The sequence below is a fragment of the Cydia splendana genome, chromosome 2, assembly GCF_910591565.1.
Source record: "Cydia splendana chromosome 2, ilCydSple1.2, whole genome shotgun sequence".
Lineage (NCBI taxonomy): Eukaryota > Metazoa > Arthropoda > Insecta > Lepidoptera > Tortricidae > Cydia > Cydia splendana.
This window is the reverse complement of record NC_085961.1, coordinates 17,602,901-17,624,342: the sequence shown is the minus strand read 5'-3', so window position 1 is coordinate 17,624,342 and position 21,442 is coordinate 17,602,901. Positions and strand designations below refer to the sequence as shown.

General features: G+C 38.4%; 2 protein-coding genes across 2 annotated transcripts in view; one reads left to right on the top strand and one right to left on the bottom strand.

Moving 5' to 3' along the window:
* Positions 1 to 21,213, top strand: part of LOC134805022 (suppressor of lurcher protein 1) — a 349,546-nt gene extending 328,333 nt beyond the window's left edge. The window contains exons 11-15 of the mRNA XM_063778313.1: positions 16,633 to 16,819; positions 17,157 to 17,347; positions 18,366 to 18,573; positions 18,943 to 19,187; positions 20,914 to 21,213. Of these exons, the coding sequence (XP_063634383.1) occupies positions 16,633 to 16,819; positions 17,157 to 17,347; positions 18,366 to 18,573; positions 18,943 to 19,187; positions 20,914 to 20,984 (902 nt within the window). The 3' untranslated portion in view covers positions 20,985 to 21,213. The remainder of the gene's footprint in view (positions 1 to 16,632; positions 16,820 to 17,156; positions 17,348 to 18,365; positions 18,574 to 18,942; positions 19,188 to 20,913) is intronic.
* LOC134804919 (DNA ligase 3) lies at positions 9,470 to 14,336 on the bottom strand. The gene is made up of 4 exons (XM_063778243.1): positions 12,637 to 14,336; positions 11,807 to 11,960; positions 10,776 to 11,039; positions 9,470 to 10,350 (listed from the first exon to the last, which is right to left on the bottom strand). The coding sequence occupies exons 1-4, from the start codon at positions 14,227 to 14,229 to the stop codon at positions 9,647 to 9,649; spliced, it is 2,715 nt and encodes a 904-aa protein (XP_063634313.1). The 5' UTR covers positions 14,230 to 14,336; the 3' UTR covers positions 9,470 to 9,646.
* Positions 21,214 to 21,442: the final 229 nt, after the last annotated feature.

Here is a 21,442-nt window from a genome sequence, read left to right as displayed (position 1 = left end):
AGAATTGGAAAAAAATTGTTGTTAAGCAAATGTAACTTTTTGAAAAAACTTTGAAAAAAAAAGATTTTTCAGTAGCGACTGTAATTATGTACTGTATAAATGTTTCATGACTGTCTTAGGTTTCCACTGTTACAGACTGGCCTAGAAAGTGCTCGCTTGACCTTCCCAATGTAGCACTAGTCATACTCGTATACATAGGTACATAATATATTATTTCACAGGTGGGGTACGCCACTTTCACATCCTCCCAGTAGCAGTAGCGGCGCTGTAGTTTAAAAAAATTGGTTTATCGCATACATGAGACGTGACACGGAATCTTTTATAAATTTTAGATAGAGTCGAGCTCGGATATTTGCCTTTAGCCACGTATAGAGCGGGTATGTACGTTGCTTCGAAGCAATAACGTTGAAATTTTAAAGCAAGACCTAATAGAATTTTCACTTCGATAGGTTCTACAGTATAGGTACTAGGAACAGCTGGATGGAGTGAACTTGGAAGTCAACACGATTTTAGTGAGTCAATGAGTCAGCTCGACATTGTTTGATATTGGCTGACCTATTTTTGCGGTTGCACGTTAAAAGAATTTGATTTTACAACGTCGGAGCCCGCACTAACTGGCGTTCCACTGAAAACATGCGCGCAAAATCGCAACTATGAAAAGATTAATGGGGATAACCGTGTATAACTAAATTTTCCGAAAAAAAACAAAAAATGGGAATTGTCATTAATACATTAAAATAACGACACACTCTGGTTTTTTCCAGAGTTTTACCGTGTAGGTATTTAATAAAGGAGAATTTACCTTTGGCAAGAAAATGAAATATTAATCTTTTAACAGTTAGCCCTCGAAAGCTTGTGGTTTTTAGGACACTTAAAAAAATTGTTCTATATGAAATACAATACAGCTGCCGAATATACCAATCACTCCCTCATTAATATCAACACGATAATACACTTAAAATTCCGTTCATTATAAAATCAGTAATTTATCCGAAATGTGCAAACGCTCTTGTAGGCTTAGTTCATTTCCGAGAGGAAAGCGGGCCTCACAAAGCTAAATAATTAATTTGTTTGCACATACCAGTAGGTACGTGTACCTACTTGCGGCTCGCAGCGGGGCTGTTGAAAATTTAAAACGGAGCGCGCGATCCGCGGCCTAAAGGCGTTCTCAGTAGTTATGGCCCGCGTTCATGCCAGGTCTAAGAGGTGTGCTTTAACACCGACCGACGCGACTACCAAACTCATAAAAAAATGACTAGCGTTATACCGTGCCGAACACGAGCTGCTCTGAAAATACACTTGCGGACTAAAATTAACAAGATGATAGTGGTAGAACCTATGTTTTAACTTAGCTATGTGTAAGCTGCAAAATAGACTTATTACCTATGTCTTGCAGCTGTTTGCAATTGAAATGGCTACCGAAGGTATTATTCATTGGAACGTGTGTTTAAAATGAAGATCGCAGAATCATATTTACAATTTAAATCACGTTTTTAGGCAAAATGGACTTAAAACCTGGGGGTCTTGGTCCTAGGGGACATATCTCCCTCGTTCTGGTAATGGTTCATGCGCGCGTTTCATAACTTTGGCTTGCGCGTTCTTAAGAGCGCTATTACATTTCGGCGTTGAGCGAGTTTAGGTATTTTACACGCTGCGGCAGGCCGTGCGAGCTCAGTATGCCGATCCCTTCTACCACACTCGCACTACAATGATGGATTAAACATTCTTGATCCTTCGCGAAGCATATTGAAATCAACCATAACAACACTAACTGTGCTTAACTTTTAAAGTCCTAAAATTGTTATTTGGTAAGTACGAAAATACTAAATGCAGTGCAAATGTAAGTGTGTGCAGTGTTCATAAATTACGTCATCTATTTTTGACCCCCCCACCCCTCAAATCATCCAAAAATCATGCTTCGGATGACTCTGTTTCCTCCTACGTCATACTACCATCATCCGATGTCCAGACCCCCCCCCCTCCTTCCATTTGAAACGACGTAATTTATGAATAGCCCCATACTCGTACTTATGAAGGTATAAGTATTACTCGAAATAAATTATAGGTACTCGCTTATTTACATGTTTCGTCATAGCATTTGGTACCTATAGGTTGTAAAGTTTGTATCAACGAGGGTTTAAAAACGAACTAGTATTGAGGATCTGATGATAATGATGATGATTAAGGTGGTCACGGATACCAATCAACCATGTAGTAACATGATTAGGCTCGTTTGATTCGTCTCAACAAGATCTTTGACACTGAAGATACACAGGGTCTGATGATGGAGCTGGAAGGTGGCCACGGGTACCAGTCTATCATGTAACTAAACCACTTCGTGTTTGGGCTCGTTTGATTCGTCTCAACAAGATCTTTGACACTGAAGATACACAGGGTCTGATGATGGAGCTGGAAGGTGGCCACGGGTACCAGTCTATCGTGTAACTAAACAACTTCGTGTTTGGGCTCGTTTGATTCGTCTCAACAAGATCTTTGACACAAGACAGTACTCAGGGTCTGATGATGGAGCTGGAAGGTGGTCACCATTACCAATCAACCATGCAACTAAACCACACATCGTGTTTAGGCTCGTTTGATTCGTCTCAACAAGATCTTTGACACTAGGTGATACACCAAACACGAAGCCCAAACACGATGCCCAAACACGAAGCCCAAACACGTAGCCCAAACACGAAGTGGTTCAGTTACGTGATAGACTGGTACCCGTCGCCACCTTCGAGCTCCATCATCAGACCCTGAGTAGTATCTTGTGTCAAAGATCTTGTTGCGACGAATCAAACGAGCCCAAACACGAAGTGGTTCAGTTACATGGTAGACTGGTACCCGTGGCCACAGTGCAGCTCCATCATCAGACTCTGAGTACTAACTTTTGTCAAAGATCTTGTTGCGACGAATCGAACGAGTCCAAGCACGAAGTGGTTTAGGGGCTGTCCATAAATTACGTCATCGATTTTTGACCCCCCCCCCCCCCTATAATCATCCAAAACTCATACTTCAAAAGCCCCCATTTCCTCCTACTTCATGCTACCGTCATCCGATGTCCAGACCCCCCCCCCTAATTTGAAATGACGTAATTTATGAATAGCCTCTTAGTTGCATGGTTGATTGGTACCGGTGACCACTTTCCGGCTCCATCATCAGACCCTGAGTACTATCTTGTGTCAAAGATCTTGTTGAGACGAATCAAACGAGCCCAAACACGAAGTGGTTTAGTTGCATGGTTGATTGGTACCGATGACCACCTTCCGGCTCCATCATCAGACCCTGAGTACTATCTTGTGTCAAAGATCTTGTTGAGATGAATAAAACGAGCCTAAACACGAAGTGGTTTAGTTGCATGGTTGATTGGTACCGGTGACCACCTTCCGGCTCCATCATTAGACCTTGAGTACTATCTTGTGTCAAAGATCTTGTTGAGACGAATCAAACGAGCCCAAACACGAAGTGGTTTAGTTGCATGGTTAATTGGTACCGGTGACCACCTTCCGGCTCCATCATCAGACCCTGAGTACTATCTTGTGTCAAAGATCTTGTTGAGATGAATAAAACGAGCCTAAACACGAAGTGGTTTAGTTGCATGGTTGATTGGTACCGGTGACCACCTTCCAGCTCCATCATCAGACCCTGAGTACTATCTTGTGTCAAAGATCTTGTTGAGACGAATCAAACGAGCCCAAACACGAAGTGGTTTAGTTGCATGGTTGATTGGTACCGGTGACCACCTTCCGGCTCCATCATCAGACCCTGAGTACTATCTTGTGTCAAAGATCTTGTTGAGATGAATCAAACGAGCCCAAACACGAAGTGGTTTAGTTGCATGGTTAATTGGTACCGGTGACCACCTTCCGGCTCCATCATCAGACCCTGAGTACTATCTTGTGTCAAAGATCTTGTTGAGATGAATAAAACGAGCCTAAACACGAAGTGGTTTAGTTGCATGGTTGATTGGTACCGGTGACCACCTTCCGGCTCCATCATCAGACCCTGAGTACTATCTTGTGTCAAAGATCTTGTTGAGACGAATCAAACGAGCCCAAACACGAAGTGGTTTAGTTGCATGGTTGATTGGTACCGGTGACCACCTTCCGGCTCCATCATCAGACCCTGAGTACTATCTTGTGTCAAAGATCTTGTTGAGATGAATAAAACGAGCCTAAACACGAAGTGGTTTAGTTGCATGGTTGATTGGTACCGGTGACCACTTTCCGGCTCCATCATCAGACCCTGGGTACTATCTTGAGTCAAAATTAATACATATAAAATGTCAGGTCGCTTCAAATATTTTTAATCCTGTCCGGTAGTTTATTAAACTGTACCATTATAAATTATAATACTATAAAAACAGTGCTAGGATCAAAGTGTCTCGTTGCGGTTTACACGCACACAGTATAGCGTTTTACACGGCGCCCGCCGCACACAATGATAAAAAATCTCGTTGTCGCCGTTGAAAATGTGCGGAGCCGACCGACACACGTCCTGCCTCTACAAGCTCTGCCGCGGCACTGAGCTGGCGCAGCGCGCGTCATCGGTAATATAGAGTAGTTTTCAAAAAATTGCCAAAAAATTATAGTAGAATTTCATAAACACTAATGTATACCAACAGTATAAGCAAACGTTGCAGATTGCTTGAGTATGAAAATGACTTCGATATTAAGTAGATTTTCGTAGGAATTGACACTTGTTTCGGAGAGAAAATTGAGTTCGTTTTACTTTGATTTTCTCTTTCTCAAAGGTGTGTAGGAAAAATATCGTTTGATATGCCTAAAGTACAGGGTATTAGTAATACAAAATAGCCAGGTTTAGCAGAGTAAACTTCTCAACATTTCCAAATAAGAGCTTGCCATTCAGTGCTTCACGGGGTTTTTCGGAAACGACCATCAGAAAAAAAATCATTACTAATTTAATAAGTCCTTTTTCTAATATTTACAACGATATTTAAAAAGATAAGAAGAGACTTTTACTGGAACAAGTACTCATTGTTTCTAATAATGAGCACAAAGTCCTGAATTTCGTCGACTAGTATCATCAATTTTGCGTTATTTCGACTTTTCTTGTAAGAGCGCTCTTAAACGTAGGTACCGTGCGTTCAACTTATTTAGGTAGGTGGGCATTTCTATTTAAACTTGTACCCCCAACTTGCATTTTAGATTTTGGAATTTTTATATTATTTCCACTCAGAATCACGAGCTCTTTCGATCCTAATACAAGAAAAAAAGTGTCCCCTAAATTTCATACAAATTTTTGTTGTCCGTTTTGTTACGGTCATAGAAGATTGTATTGAAAACCGTAACCAAAAGGAACAAAAATTTTAGGGACACGTTTTTTTTTCAGTAAAAATGGATAAAGCTCGGGATTCCAAGTAGAAATAATATAAGAATTCCCAATTCTAACACAAAAATTTTTGGTACAACTTAATATAACCAAATAGAAATATCCAGGTACTGAACAGTTAGGCAACGGAATCTTAAGTTGAAGTTTTCGGGTTGCTGAAGCCCACCGAGCCCGTACTTATATAACTTGTTCTCAATAAATAACTACTTACGGCTCGATTCGGAAAATGAATTAGATTTCTACTAGACTTCAATTAGTTACGATACGGATAATTTAAAGATATTTGTAAGATAGATATGTCAAATTTGACGTTTCCGCGATTCTGGAGGTCCTCTTGAACGATTTCGACAAGTTATGACTTAGATATCCAAGTCACATCTAGTCGATATCTAATGTAGATCTAGTTGATCTCTAAATCGTCTCAAGATCTTGTGATTATCTCGAATTCCGAATAGGCCTGTTACAGTGTAATAGGCGGCTGAACAATCTTTTCAAATATGTAATGGAAGTTAAATAGGCTCGTTCGAATTTATACCTCGTTTATTCTAATGGGTTTGTTTTATAATTTGATAATTATTTAAAACACTTCGTATTGCGAACGAGATAGGGTTGAACATTATTCTGATACATTTTTTATGACATGTAAAGTGCAGTGGTGCAAATTTTGGGAACATGGCAACCATAACATACCTATAGTGTGAGTGGTCGTCAAACAGGTCTTTTAAAAACCGGGCAAGTGCGAGTCGGACTCGCGCACCAAGGGTTCCGTACCATAATGCAAAAAAAAACGGAAAAAAAATTAAAAAAATCGGTCACCCATCCAAGTACTGACCACGCCCGACGTTGCTTAACTTTGGTCAAAAATCACGTTTTTTGTATGGGAGCCCCATTTAAATCTTTATTTTATTCTGTTTTTAGTATTTGTTGTTATAGCGGCAACAGAAATACATCATCTGTGAAAATTTCAACTGTCTAGCTATCACGGTTCGTGAGATACAGCCTGGTGACAGAAAGACGGACGGACGGACGGACGGACGGACGGACGGACGGACGGACGGACGGACGGACGGACGAACGGACAGCTAAGTCTTAGTAAGTAATAGGGTCCCGTTTTACCCTTTGGGTACGGAACCCTAAAAATGATAGAGGTCCTCAATTACCATTTGTTGATGAAATTTCAGGCCAAAACATGTGTCCCTCTAGCTTTTGATCTGTGGGTTCAAAAATACAGTGCATTGAAAAAACATCGTGAAAGTAAAGCTTGAACTTTGAACTTTCAATTAATACTATTAAGAAAACTGATTTAAATACCTTTGTATTCGCCAAAGGTCACCATTCCTCTTCAACGAAAGGACGTAACTGCTGCTAGTTGCAAAAAAAACCTTTTTAACTTGAGTGTTTTTTCTACAAAATCCCAAATATATTTCAAACTACCAACATAGCGCTATGATATCATCAGAAATCATTGTCAATCACATAGTAGAATACAAGTAATTTATCTACAAAATAAATATCAATGTTATCGGATTTTATTAGCGTATCACATTTTATTTGTCTGCGGAGCGCTAAGCTGAATATGTGGCTACAGTATCGATGCCTCTCTCAATAATAAACGAAGCGGTCCAGAGAAAAACGATAAATCACACTCATCGGTCATAATAACTACGGAGTGGACTGCTGAGTTGGTTAGAAGTTTGGAACGGAATCAACGTGGTCCCTGGGGTTTTTAGATACTCTTGTGTTTGTGTGTGTGGTTCTAGAGTTGGCAAGGACGCGTCTTGGGAATGTGAATTTAAGCTTGATACAATTTATTACAGTATGTATTTAAAAGACGCTACCATTTTTTAGTTCTGTTTAATATAGAAACCCCTAACAGTAGATAACCTTCTCGTTACCTATCAATTATGATGTATATTTCTGAAGATTTAATACCTACCAGTGACGTGAAGTTTTTAGAACTCGACTCCCGTTCTTATATTTCCAAAAGTCGAGTAGGTATTTTGCCTGTACATATAGCTAAATCTAAATATAGAAAAGGAAAGACAAATAAGCTCCGGCTTGTCTATGAATATTTTTGACGCGCTTCCACCTATTAGGTAACCTATAATTATATTAGGTATAGCAAATCTAGCAATCTAATACAACATTCTCGCTACGGGACAAAGAATATGAACGAATGAATATACCACAGAGCAACGTGTGTATTTACTATGGTTATGTTATATACAGGTATCTACTCCAATAAGTTTTTTTTTTATGAGTTAAAAATAGGTAGCTACAGCTTCTTCCATAAATTCTGAGAAAAAGGTAATGACACCACTTGCGTTAAATTCAGTGAAGCCGTTTAAACCTTAGACGTGACTCAGTACTTTAGACTTACAAACTAGATGCATACCTACCCTCCTAAGACCCAGAGTCATTTTTGCAGTTTTGAATTTGAAACTTTCTTTTATTCCATTATAGTTCAAAATTCGATTTTAATTTGTTCTTTTTAAAGGAACTCAGGAAGTAGTCGAAAAACATTAAGTACCATCGCTTCTCAGTCAATCGGATATCACATCGTGAGTCTTATAAATGAGAACTTTTAAAACTCGACTTTTACCAACACTAGTGGGTTCCTGAAAGTACGTGCCCGCAATGCAGGATAGGCACGTGTATAGGCAAACTTCTAATGTTGCTGCCAAATACAACGCATTGCGCCTACAGACGCCTAGCATTTTTTAAACAGGAGCCGTTTTTTTTAAACATGACTGGAAAACAAGCATGCGGCCCGCCTGACGTTAAGCGGCCATCGCAACCTATGGGCGCTTGTTGGCTACGTTTACACCTACAGTCCGCTTTTAAGCTCAAAATACTATCCCATTCGGAAGAAAGCATGAAATTTGGTTTGCATTAGGGGACTGTCCATAAATTACGTCATCGATTTTTGACGATTTAGACCCTCCCCCCCTCCTAAAATCATCCAAAAATCATGCTTCGAATGACCCCGTTTCCTCCTACGTTATGCTACCATCATCCGATGTCCAGACCCACTCCCCCCCTAATTTGAAATGACGTAATTTATGAATAGCCCCTAGGGCGTCCAATATTGAATGATTCTCAATACCGGTATAGAAATCCGATATTGGCACTCAATGCGGTAATTCCGTAATTAATACCGGTATTGATATTAATTACCGGCAAGTATTTGTGTAATTTGATTTTTTTTTACAAAGTGAAACTAACAATAAACATACCGGAATTCCTATTTTACTATATTGGCTCTCTTCAGTTTTGGTACTGCAATATTGCAAAAATCGGTTCGATATTCCGGAATTTCGGGATTCGGAATTTCGATATTGATGCCCTTGCTTGCACATAGCATAGGTATAATTATAGGTCGTAAGTAAAAAACAACTTGCCGCTAGTTTTCCACCCTTCACCCCACTTTTAGATAAGGAAAAGAGTTGGACTAATGGTTATGTAAATTGCAGAATTTTTTTTTTCATTGGGCAGAATCTAGTACTTTTTTTTTTTTTTAGAAAACAAACAGCCTTTATCAAATAAGTCTTACAAAAATTATTAAAAATAGGCCTAGTTTCATATGTTACTAGGTTGACTATTACAATAAAGGTAGTAGGTTACTTAATTATAAATTACCCGAAGGTATAGTTGTGAATACTACACGCAAATAAAGTAAGAAAACAATGCAAAATATAGCTAGAAACAATTTTTCAATTACTAGAAAACAAAATATGCCAAACTTTGTTCTTGAAAACGGACAAACTATGAACAAAAATGTCTATATCATTAAGCGATTCATTATACATATTACAAGTGCGCCTAAAGAAAGAATTTTTAGCATACTGTGTGCCACAGGAAGAAATAGAAAAGGTAGGTTTAGAACGTGAGTGGAACCGAGAAATTTTGAAGAGCTGAAATTTTTTTATAAGCTCACAATTCATTTTGTAAGGTCTTTCTCACGAAATTGCCTTGGCCGGCGGCAAGTGCGCTCTATAAAATATCAATGTTTATTCAATGTTAAACCAACACGGAGCCTTAAGAAATTTTAGATATAGACGAAAAATATTAGATATAGATCAGAGTTAGGTACGCCTAGATTCAAATTAAAAGCAAATGTTAGCAGAGCAATAAACACTGTTTATTATTTCATAAAATATAAAGGTCTAAATTATTTCATTATTCTTAAATTTTAAGTTAGATTTATAAAAGCAGGCAACAGAGTTGTAGGTACTAATCTGTCAATAAATAGATTTTAACGTAGTCCGTTTGTATCTACCATCAATAGACACCATTAGGGCTCTACAACAACGGCATATTTTGCCGTATCACATAATGCAACCTCATTGATACATTTTACCAACCAATCCTTGGTTACGTGTCTTGCGCCAGATGCCAGTTTTTTCTTCAGTTTTTGCATTTTTTTGAATTCTATATAATTTTCGTTATGTACTACGAAATCTACATCTACTGCACGCATTGATTTAACTACAGTCCCACCATATGCAATCCAATGCCTTTCAAAATGAGTTCTCTTCTTTTCAGATATGCTAATGAAATCTGGGTAAAACCCTAATCGTTTATTATTAAAAACATCTGGCAACGGATTTTCTGGTTGCGTTTGGTATTTGATTGATTTACTATCTCGGTCACTAGTGTTACTAGTATCACTTATAGTATCCGATGAACTTGAGATATTTAAATCTTCCTTTTTCTTAACCTTATCTTTCTTTAAAAACGAGTCTATTTTAGGGAGTTTAGATGTAGGACTCTCTTTGATTTTTTTCTTTGGTGGTTCATACGAATCGTTAGCAGTAGCAGCTAGTTTGTTTAAAAGTGTGACATCTGTTTTCTCTTTTGATGTTTTATATAAATTCTTAAGCTCGTCTAAGTTAGTCGCTGTTTTCCAATCCTTATCATTCCTTATTTTCGTGACTCTTGGAAACCTTACTGATATTCCATCGGCGGTGTGAATGTTTGCTTTTGTAAATTCGGTACCTGTAAAATAAAAGCGAAATATACATACCTACTTAATAAATGAACATTTAATTTCAAGATGCTAGATTCACATCAGAAACAAAATAACTAATTAAACACACGTCTTCACAATTCATACCTTTAGCTTTAGCTAGTCATCCGCTTTGAGGTTTCATTAAAAGTTATTGTCTGTCCTGATTTCAGTCTTTTTAACTCCAGACAGTAGGGATGTTACTTTATAACGGCTTGACATAAATTAAAAGAATTAAAAAAAATACCGCGTTGGACAAGATTCGAACTTGCGACATCTTGGAACACCAGTCCAATCGCTCCTTCCATTCCTTCCTTTGTGTAATACACGTATTAGGGATGTGCATAGCGACATCTACCGCAAGAATGTTCTATCTTAACGGCACCGGAGTCTCAAGTAATTAATTATAACATACCAGTAATTTCCCATACGGGCTGCTCCTTTGGGTCTTTAGCCACAAAGTCCGGTACTAGTCCCTTATTGCAATCCAACCAGGATGGTATTTTGTTACTGTCTTGAGATATCTTCAACATTAGCGGTCCAAGTTCCTTCTGAAGCCTCTCTAGCGTGCTGTCGTCATGGCCAGTGTGGACCTTTGTAACAGTCACCCATTTGTTGCGACGGGTGTCCAAGCAACCCATAAGGAAAACTGACATCATGCCACCTTTCTTGCCGGTTCCTAGAAAAAAAATGAATGTTTAATTGTAGGTATGTGTACATAATTGTTAATGTAATTACCTATTCAAACAACTCTAGAGATATTTTTAAATTTTTTCGTGGGCTGGTTCTAAAAGAAGAGGCATCATTCTATGAAATTAATAAAAAGAAACAAGACATCAGAAAAAAGTTGAAAAAATAATCTTTTTCGGGTTTTAGAGACCACAATAAAATTAATCAAAATGTGGGCCATATCAAAATTCTGTCATAAAACTTTTTCTCAGGAAAACTCTCTATTTCTCAGAAAGAAAGGAGAATAATTTCTAAGTCAGCTTTCCTGTATTTTCTCTATCTCAGAGTGCCCACAGATTTTCAAGTTAAACCACCATGCCATATAATAATATGTCATAAGGGCAATTTTGGGGCTAGCATAAATGCTTGAAGATTATACATAATATATTTACTGACAAGAGATAGGTAGTTGTGGCCTGTCAACTCTCAATAGTGTATATGAAACAACTCTCAATGGGGTTGGCAACTGTCAAAGGTTTGCATAGATGGCGCCATCATAGCTTGCCCCTTTTTCTTTGAGATTTGGCTTAAAGAGCTGGCATCCAAGGCAAAAAATTCCATTACAAAAACAAAAAATTTACACATTTCTAGGGATTGACAGGGCAAGATATGCTGGCGCCATCTGCTAAATACTACGACTGGCCAACCCTATTGACAAAGTTCTAAGTTCTCAAACTAATAGCACCAACTATGCTCAGCAACTCAAGCCATACCTACCAAACCAAGCCCCTAGTACAACCAGATCAGCAGTGTCAGCCATGGCCCCACCAAACAAGTAGTCCTTCTTAACTTTAAGCCAATGCCTCTTTCCGGGTTCATAGGTTGATTCCAGATCCTTAAGCACCAGTCCCTCCAATCCAAGTTGCAGCACCTGAAATTTTTATTTATAACCATAATTCTTTTTATAGATGTCTATTTATTTATTAAAATATTTTATCACACAGTAAGAAAAGTTTCAGTAGGTAGGTAGGTACAATACAAACAGCAACACTCCTGACTGTACATTGGTGGAACTTATTATAAAAGGCATAAGATCCATCAATGTACAGTTAAATCTCGCAAAATTGTATTGAAATGACACCTGTCAGCCCACCTATCGAATTTGAAAAATACAATATAAAGTATTATGTAAGTAAGATGGACAGACAACCTTGTTAAGGCCGCCGGGAGACACTGGATGCGGGTCGTTTCCAACCAGTACGAATGGAGGTCCAAGGGGGAGGCCTATGTTCAGCAGTGGACGTCTTATGGCTGAGATGATGATGATGAATATAATTACTCCATACATTTTATGTATTTGCAAGAAACAAATGAGCATTCCATACTATTACTTCTGGCCAATACTTCACTGTTAAAATCCTGTAGGTACAGACTATATGAGAATGAGGAAGGGGAGGGGGTAAATATATACATTAGATATACCTATATAATAACCGGGACAAGTGGCGTACTAGAAGAGAGGCCTATGCTCAGCAGTGGGCGATAAAGGGCTGATATGATGATGATGATGATGATGATATAATAATATTGTATACATTTTCACAAACCTCAGCAATCATCTTGGCTAAGTCAGCTGGTTTTTCTATTAATTGCTGCTCTGAAAACATAACATGGTTGGTCACTTCCACCATATTTTCATGTAATATCTGTCTTCTTTTCCTTATCGGTAGATCAATCAGAACTTTTCCATTGTAGTAAAGGCAATCAAATACAAACAAACACACCTGAGCATCTTTGAATTCTGATTGTTTATGTATACCCAATGTACCAAATGGTAGCGGTTTGCCAGTGTTCACATCTACCATCAAAACTTCTGCATCTAATATCAAATCTACTCCTTTTGGAAATGCTTGAGGGAGGTAATCTTTAAAATGACTGACTTTGTGTGGCATCACTGGCTTCAAAGCTCTAGAAAAATATTTAAATTCATTGTCTTTTTTATGTACTTGCACTCTCTCTCCATCATATTTAATTTCAGAGAACATTCCGTTAGGACATTTTTTCATAGCCATTTCTATTGATTTACAAGCTTCGGCAAGCATTGGTAATACTGGAGTCATAAGAGTGAGCTTAGCACTGACACCTTTTTGAATGACATCTTTATGCTTGATTCCGCTGCTTTCTGACAGAATCCTGTCTATAACCATTCCGAGGTCTCTTGAAGTTTGGAATACATTATATGCGTCTGGATGAACACCTTCCAAAATGTGTTTCGGCCCTGCATTAATCCGCAAATCTCCTTTAATTAGGCGAATAAGCATTTTCAAGTCATCTGAAGTGCATTTGTTTACAATTTTCTTGAAGTGATAAATCTGTTCATCTTCTTTTGTTAATTTAGAAAGCCCTTCAAGAAATTCTTCCACATCTTGCATAGACAAAGTACTTTCAATGCATGGTTGAAACTTTATAGATTTAGAAAAAAAATGTGTGATGGTATCTGCCACATCTCCATTTTCCAAATGTGTTAGCATATCATCCTGATCAGTATGGAATATTCTAGAAAATAATTTTACTAGTTGCTTACTCTTTAAGTTGTAAACCCGCTTAGTGACTTGAGGCAATAACAGTTTACACCACAATGCGAGATCACCTTTAAATGTGTTCCCGTCTGAACCTTTTCTAAAATAATTATTTACAACTGCCGTTTTTTCTGTGTATGCATCAACTCTAGCTATTTTTTTGCACAACTGAGAGAACTGCGAAAAATTATCATCCTCTGTTTTAATATCAGTCTGTTTTTCCAAGTCTTTAGAAGAACTTGTACTTGCGACAACAGGTTTTGGTATTGACTCATTTTTTAAAACCTTAGCTGTGTATTTACCGCTATTTTTTTCAGCGTACACTTTCTCCATTTCGTTAATTTTTTTAAGAATAAACTCTTGATCGTCCTTGCTCATAGCCGCCCAATTGCCTATATCGTCGATGGAATCTATCCGTTTTGTGGTAGGCCGCTGTTTTATCAAGACGTTCATTAAGCAGTCGACGTGGTGCCATGATTTCATTTGTTGATTTTCTCCATATGGGCTAGCGACTATTTTCGCCATGCGAATTTCTCCACTAGGACAGTTTCCTTTGCAGCCCTTACATGAAGCTCGGCTGCCCTTTGCACGATCTACGTAGAATGGAGTAAACTCTGCCATGATTTATTTAATTAAAAATATGATTTATAAAGTTTGCTTCAATAAGCACATAATTACTACAGATTTAAACGTGTCGATACGATAAAAGTAAACAATAATAATTTCCTGTAAATCTAAAGCTTTACTGCTAAGCTTGACTGACAGTATCACAGTACTCACAGTGACAGCCACAGCACAGTGACACTTCAAACTTCCTACGTTCCAACACACGCAAATTAAATACAGCGCATGCGTAGTAATACATCAAGTTTCTAGAGGCAGATTGGTGCGTAGATTTTTACGTATCAGTGCTCTAGGGATGTGTAGCTTTGGAGTTCTTAATTTATCGATTTAATTGTAATTACTGAATTACATAATTATACTTACCAGTATTATAAATTTAATATAGGCTATCATAGAAAAAGAACCTGTTTTATCTAAGGCGGTGGAAATAGGGTTGCGTCCAATTCGCACTGCCATGCCCATTAGGGAGAGGGTGGGTGTGGGACTTAGAGGTTAATATAAAACAAAATTTATGAAATTTTAGTTCAATTGACATACTCTGTCTAGTCTGTCTAATTCTAAAAGCTTACAGCGAAAATCTGTAAGAGTGACAGAGAGACAGATTACAAAATTTTCTATTTTCGCAGTAATAATAATAATAATAATTACTAGGATGGCTTGCCTTAGCCGGCCGGCCAGAGTGGAGTCGTTAGAGCTATAAGCTCCAGGGGTGGAAGTGAAATATGCATAAGACGCGAGTTGGCACAGTGGCTGTTAACAGCCACTGGGTAGAAAGCGGCGCACACCTCTCGACACCCCTGAGCCGCTCACACCGGTGTTGCCCTTGAGCCATCCTAGATGTCGCTTTTTGTGGGGGCCCATCTTGTGAGGGCGAGTCACCGTCTGCCGGAAATAAAATTGCATACCGTTTTATTAGGCAGGCGTCCGGTTTTTTACCCCATAGCTCAGTTCTTAGTCCATCGCTTTCACCCAATAACCTAGTTCATTTTAGATTCCATCAACTCTCAATAGTCCTTACACCCTGGCAGGTGCTGCCTCTGCGTGCGTCCCATGACACGGGCAAGGGCAGCCTCCGCTCGGTGTACCCCTTACATTTCATTAAAGTGTCAAAAGGGCCTCTACGTGTTGGCTTCGGCTCCGCGCACGCCTCCCAAAGGTCCGGAACACCATTGTTCCGTGATGGGAAAGACATACAAAATAATAATAATATATTTTTGTTATGTTTTGTAAGTGTTTTTATATTTTACTTTTATACTCACATTGTAAAACCCTAACCTAAGACCCTAATTGAATAAAGATAATAATAATAAATATGCCCGCAGGGCAGCTTGTGGCGAGCTATTGGGGAGTAACGACCCCACGGACCCGAGTGCTCCCGAGAGTCGGTCAGGGTCTCCGTCTCCGGCGTGTCTTCGTCGGTCGGAGTGGACCCTAAGGGGACCCGTAGGACTCTCAGCTCTGGCTTGCCTTCATTGGCCGTCCAGAGAGGAGTCGTTAGAGCTATATGCTCCAGGGGTGGAAGTGTTAAAGGGCATAACGCCGCGAGTAACTTCGGAGAAAGCGCAGCACCACCTCTCGACACCCCTGAGCCGCTCACTCCGGTGTTGCGCCTGGCCGTCTTTACGATGGCGCATCAGGTGCCCATCTAACGAGTGGCGAGTCACCGCCTGCCTCGATAACACTGTATAACACAATGTTATGGCAGGTGTCCGGAACTCTTAGCAATAGCCCAGACTTATTTTCCACCCAAATTTAAACCATAGACCAGGACTCTTTCCATTTTTCTATAATAGCTCCCAATGCCTGCTGAAATCGGTTTACGGGTATCTATTTATGTACCCGTGAACGGGTTCCAGCAGGCGTTCTACATGACATCAAAGCTCTCCAAACGGCCTCTACGTGTTGGATCTATATCCCCACGCACGCCTAATAAATAACCGGGCTTAAAAACCCGAGAGTTTGTAACGGAGATACAAATAATAATAAATATTAGGGGACATCTTACACAGATCAACCTAGCCCCAAACTAAGCAAAGCTTGTACTATGGGTGCTAGGCGACGATATACCTACTTATATAGATAAATACATACTTATATACATAGAAAACACCCATGACTGAGGAACAAATATTAGTGTTCATCACACAAATAAATGCCCTTACTGGGATTCGAACCCAGGACCATCGCGGCTTCGCAGGCAGGGTCACTATCCACTAGGCCAGACCGGTCGTCCTCTGTGTATAGTAGGTCCTCTGGATATGAGTGGAGGTTAAGGAAGACCTCAAACTTCAGAAAGCATAACATTAAACTAAAGTTTTTTTTATACCTACATGCCAATGCTAATGAAATCGGTTTTAGGTTGCTTGATGCTGTGATGTTAATAAGTTTATTTTGTTTCAGCTTCCTCCTGCCACCAAGAGTTCAGCAGCGATGTCACGAAGCATGGCACCTTCACATCTCCTCACTACCCATCTCCATACCCTCCGAATACTCATTGCCATTACGAGTTTTTTGGACGTGGAAAGGAGCGCGTTAGATTAATATTTCAAGATTTTTATTTACATAAGTCTGCTGACGGTTCTTTAGAGTAAGTATAAATGAATAATTTAAACTATTTATATTTGTTTTTACATATTTTGTTACAAAATGTCAATAATATATTGAAATAACTTGCCTTTAACTATCTCAATTCTTCAAAGGTGAAGTATTTTTTTATCAGGGAAGTAACGGCTTAGCAATGCCAGTCAAATTAAATATATTAAATTCAAATGTCACGTCGAATGTTTAACAAAATATTAAAATAATAACGAATGAAAAATAACTTAATAAAATAAATAATTTTTAAAAAAGGCTGTGGTCTGACTGCCAGACTGTCAAGTTTTTTTTACAATTTTTTTTTGACGATCTCTTATTTCTAATTCCAGCTGTACGAACATGGATTCCTTACAAGCCTTCGTCTACGTTGATGGAAGACTGGAGAAAGTGGAAACATTCTGTGGAACGGATCTGCCCACGCCGATCATGTCCAACGGACCAAAACTGATGTTGGAGTTTAGGGGGACTCACTCATCTAGATACTCAAGAGGATTTAAAATTTCTTATTCATTTGTAGAAAGTAAGTTGTTACTCGTACTTATTTTTGTGTGAGTAATTTGCTCTCTGTTAATGGCAAGGCTAAAGTCAGCCTAAACCTAGCTATATTGTAGGTATGTATTTGTCATCCACGTTAAGGTGACAGTCCATTTCCAACGACAGCAGCACTACCATTCATTTTACCGACGCGTTCGTACTAGTAGTGCAGCTGCGGTCAGAAATGGAATGTTACCCTTAGAGCCCTTAGACTTCATCAACAATAGGGAATATTAGGCAACGCTCTGCGTAGGTGACACCACTAGCACATACAGTAAACAAATTTCATTGACATCATCAATGACACATCATGCGTCACTAGGTTAATCAAATGGCCTACCGTGAAACACGACAACCGAAAGTTAGATTTCTGCCTCTGTATTTCTGTCTTGCTTATTCAATCGATAGAGAGGCAGATAAAGACATTTCGATTTTCACGTTTCGCGGTAGGCCACCTGTAAAGGCCCCAGTACACAATGGGCCATCGCCGGCCACTCCAAGGGACGCATTTATGCGTTAGAGGGAGCAAGTGATATTGCTATCTCATTCTACCGCAAGGCTGCGTCCCTTGGAGTGGCCGGCGATGGCCCATTCTGTACTGGGGCCTTAAACAAACCGCCTTGGTGCATCAATGTCATAGTGAAAACTTATCAAAAAACTGTTTAAGGCCTAGTATGTACCTATATGTTACTATGGTTTACTAGACAAATTAGTGCTGCACATTGACATTTCCATTTTTTTTTTGCGTACTGACTCTTGATTCATAAAATCAGTTTAATTTAATGTTTTATTAGTCACGAATATTGAGTTAAAATATGTAGTCTTAATTTGATTTATCTAATGGTGTAATGGTCATGGCATGATGTGGTAGCCGCTACCTATATTAATATACTTTTAGAGCAATTAAGTTTTAGGGGAGACTTCATTTAGCCTACCAGCCGTTTCTAGCAAAAATGTAAAAATTTTACATGCAAATTAACACATCTTCTTTTAAATTCTTTCAGATTTCGGTATAAGTACAGGAAGACAGTTGCAGGAATTTCCCTGCGCCTTCGTATACAATAGCAGCGAGTCACGCAACGGCACGTTTGCTTCACCCAATTCACCAGGGCCGTACCCTCGAGACACAGAGTGTACTTACTTTTTTCATGGCGGAGACACAGAGAAGGTGCATCTACATTTCACGAACTTTGATGTTGAAGGAGTGCTGCCGTAAGTACTGAAATTGTATAATATAGTATAAAATAAAACTACATATTATGTACATACATATAATCATAAACATTAAAAATTATCTATGTAGACTTGGCTTAGCTTTGGAAATAATTATGAAATAGAAATTTTATATTAATTTGCCTTATCAGATATGTTCTGCATATAGGCACACTTCAGTACGTTACTGCTAATTTAAGGAGTCGATTGTCTAGTGTAAGATAATGTTATATTGTTTCTTATATCTATAAATAGTTATTGTTATGCGTGATTTCAAGTAGAATTAATATTTTCGCCATGATTATTATTTACGTAGGTTATAAAAGCATTAAAGTAACTAAACTTACATTATCAATTTATCATCCGCAGATGTGAAGCAGTATCAGCTAGCGACTACGTTGAATTTTCGAACCAAATGACTGAAGACAATAGATATGGTAGATATTGTGGACAGATGAAAGAATTCCACGTAGAGTCAGAGAGGAATTTCTTCAAAGTAACGTTCCGATCGAACGACAGGCTAGACGGAGCTGGGTTTAAAGCCATCTATCAGTTTTTAGAGATCACCGATGAATATCGTGCCCCAATACACGACACAGCATCGGATTCTGCGCGTAAGTAAATCATTATTTTTTATTTTAAACGGCTCAAACTTTTAGTATCGATGACGTAAAACCACACAGTATGATTTCAAATAGTCCTTCGTAAGCAATTACCACTTATCAACGTCAAAAACCTCTAGCACAATCTCCTACTTTAAATTAAACGACATGAGCAGTATCTACACAACCTCTTTGACTGACATTGTCATTCAGATTAACAATAAATTGACGTTGTGATTACCAAGATATTTGACAATTAACTATTAAATTAAAAAAAACCCTACGCTATAAAATCTATTTTTTGTCAAAAAATACCTTACATAATACCTTAAAAGAGCTGATACTCTTCATACAACATAGCTAAGCACCACCGCAAGGAAACTCGCTTTGGTATCGTCTTGGGTCGTCCCATTCGTTTTTCGTCAAGTTCTTAAATAAGTCGTATTCTGCTTTCGTCACTCATTCTACATTGAAAGCCACCGACGATTGTGACGAATGTAGAATGAGTGACGAAAGCAGAATAGGACTAATTTAAGAACTTGACGAAAAACGAATGGGACGACCCAAGACGATACTTACCGCTTTCACGTAAAAAAAACGCATCGAAATCGGTCCATCCGTTGGAGAGCTACGATGCCACAGATAAACACACAGAGAGACAGACAGATATTGGCGTCATCAATCATATAACACCCCTCAATTAATGGCGCAAATTTATTAAATAATAGTAACTACCTTAATTAATAAATTATTTTATTTACCCCACACAGTGTGTAAAAAACGACGCAATTTTTACGTCATCCACACCAAAAGTTCGAGGCCTGACTATTGTTCTTAAAAAAATACAAGTATAGAATAAAGAATAGATGTAATTTTCCTAGTGAAGTGACTTTCTGTGAAAACGTAGTGATAAATATATATTATTATGTATATTTATAATAAAAATAGGTTTATTTAAATGACGAATATTAGAGGATGGATCATTTTTACCTAAACGACCTCCGTATGTCGTAGACGCATTGTAAGCCGTTGGTACTTATACTTTTACACTTAGTAAGTTCATCAACCAGAACTACGCGTATACCCGCTATTCTAATATCAGTTTGGCTACACGCTACACATATATTTCTTGAAATTACTCTGGTGTAATAAAAACACGATGGCGTTTTGGTAGCTCATACTTTGACGTATATAAGATTTCATGAATTATTTTCAATCATTTCATTATATGAACCAGGGATGTTGCGGATGCAGATTTTTTGACATCCGCGGATGCAGATACGCTGATGATACCTAGAAATGGATGCGGATGCGGATATTTAAAGCCTCACATCCGCGGATGCGGATGCGGATGTCATGATTTGGTACTTAAAAATCGTCAAATATTACATTTTTAATAATTTTTATTAAACAAAAACGAAACGTTTAGTATTTGACCAAGAATATAGGTGCGTTTTATTTAATAAACACTAACTTGGTTGACTTTTCGGGATCTAGATGATTTCGTTATTATATAATGCTGAAATTACCTAGCCTTACGCCGCCGCTAAGACGTTCCTGTTACCGACTTGGTCGACAACCGCATCCGCATGAGCTCCGCATCGATTTTATGCGGATGCGGATGTTGAAAATAATGCGGATGTTCCGCGGATGCGGATGCGAATATTCGCAACATCCCTGATATGAACTCGCCATCCCAACTGACTTTTTGGTTAATTTATTAACATTTTTGTTACAGGTGTTTTGTGTGATCTTCTGCTGCTGGTAGCCGCCGCAATAACACATCTCCGCCACCATATATATCATTAAAAAAAAGTGATATTAGATTAATTCTTCCTAGTCTGTAATCCTGTATATTTTGTATAATAGTATGTGCCATACACTAATTGTAAAGTACCGTAGAAAGGCAATATTTTCTATTCAATTATATTTTAAGTTCATCCTGTCCTGTCCTAATGAAGCAATAGGAATACGTCTTACACCGTCAACTACTCATAAAGGCACGTCATAACACGAATAAATACATTATAAAATTAAATTGTGTTTCAATATAATGAAATTTTTTGCCTAATTAATAATAAAATATAACAATCGAAATATAATTATATGTATAGTGTGCATAAACTGTGGGGGGCAGAACAGAAGTCACTTATCAAAATCCACAATCAGAGTTTAAGAGAAAGGCTGTTTGCGGCAAAACATGAGACGTTCGCAATCTTCATGTTGCGAAACGATTTTTATCGATATCGATAAAACAGTCTGGTAAT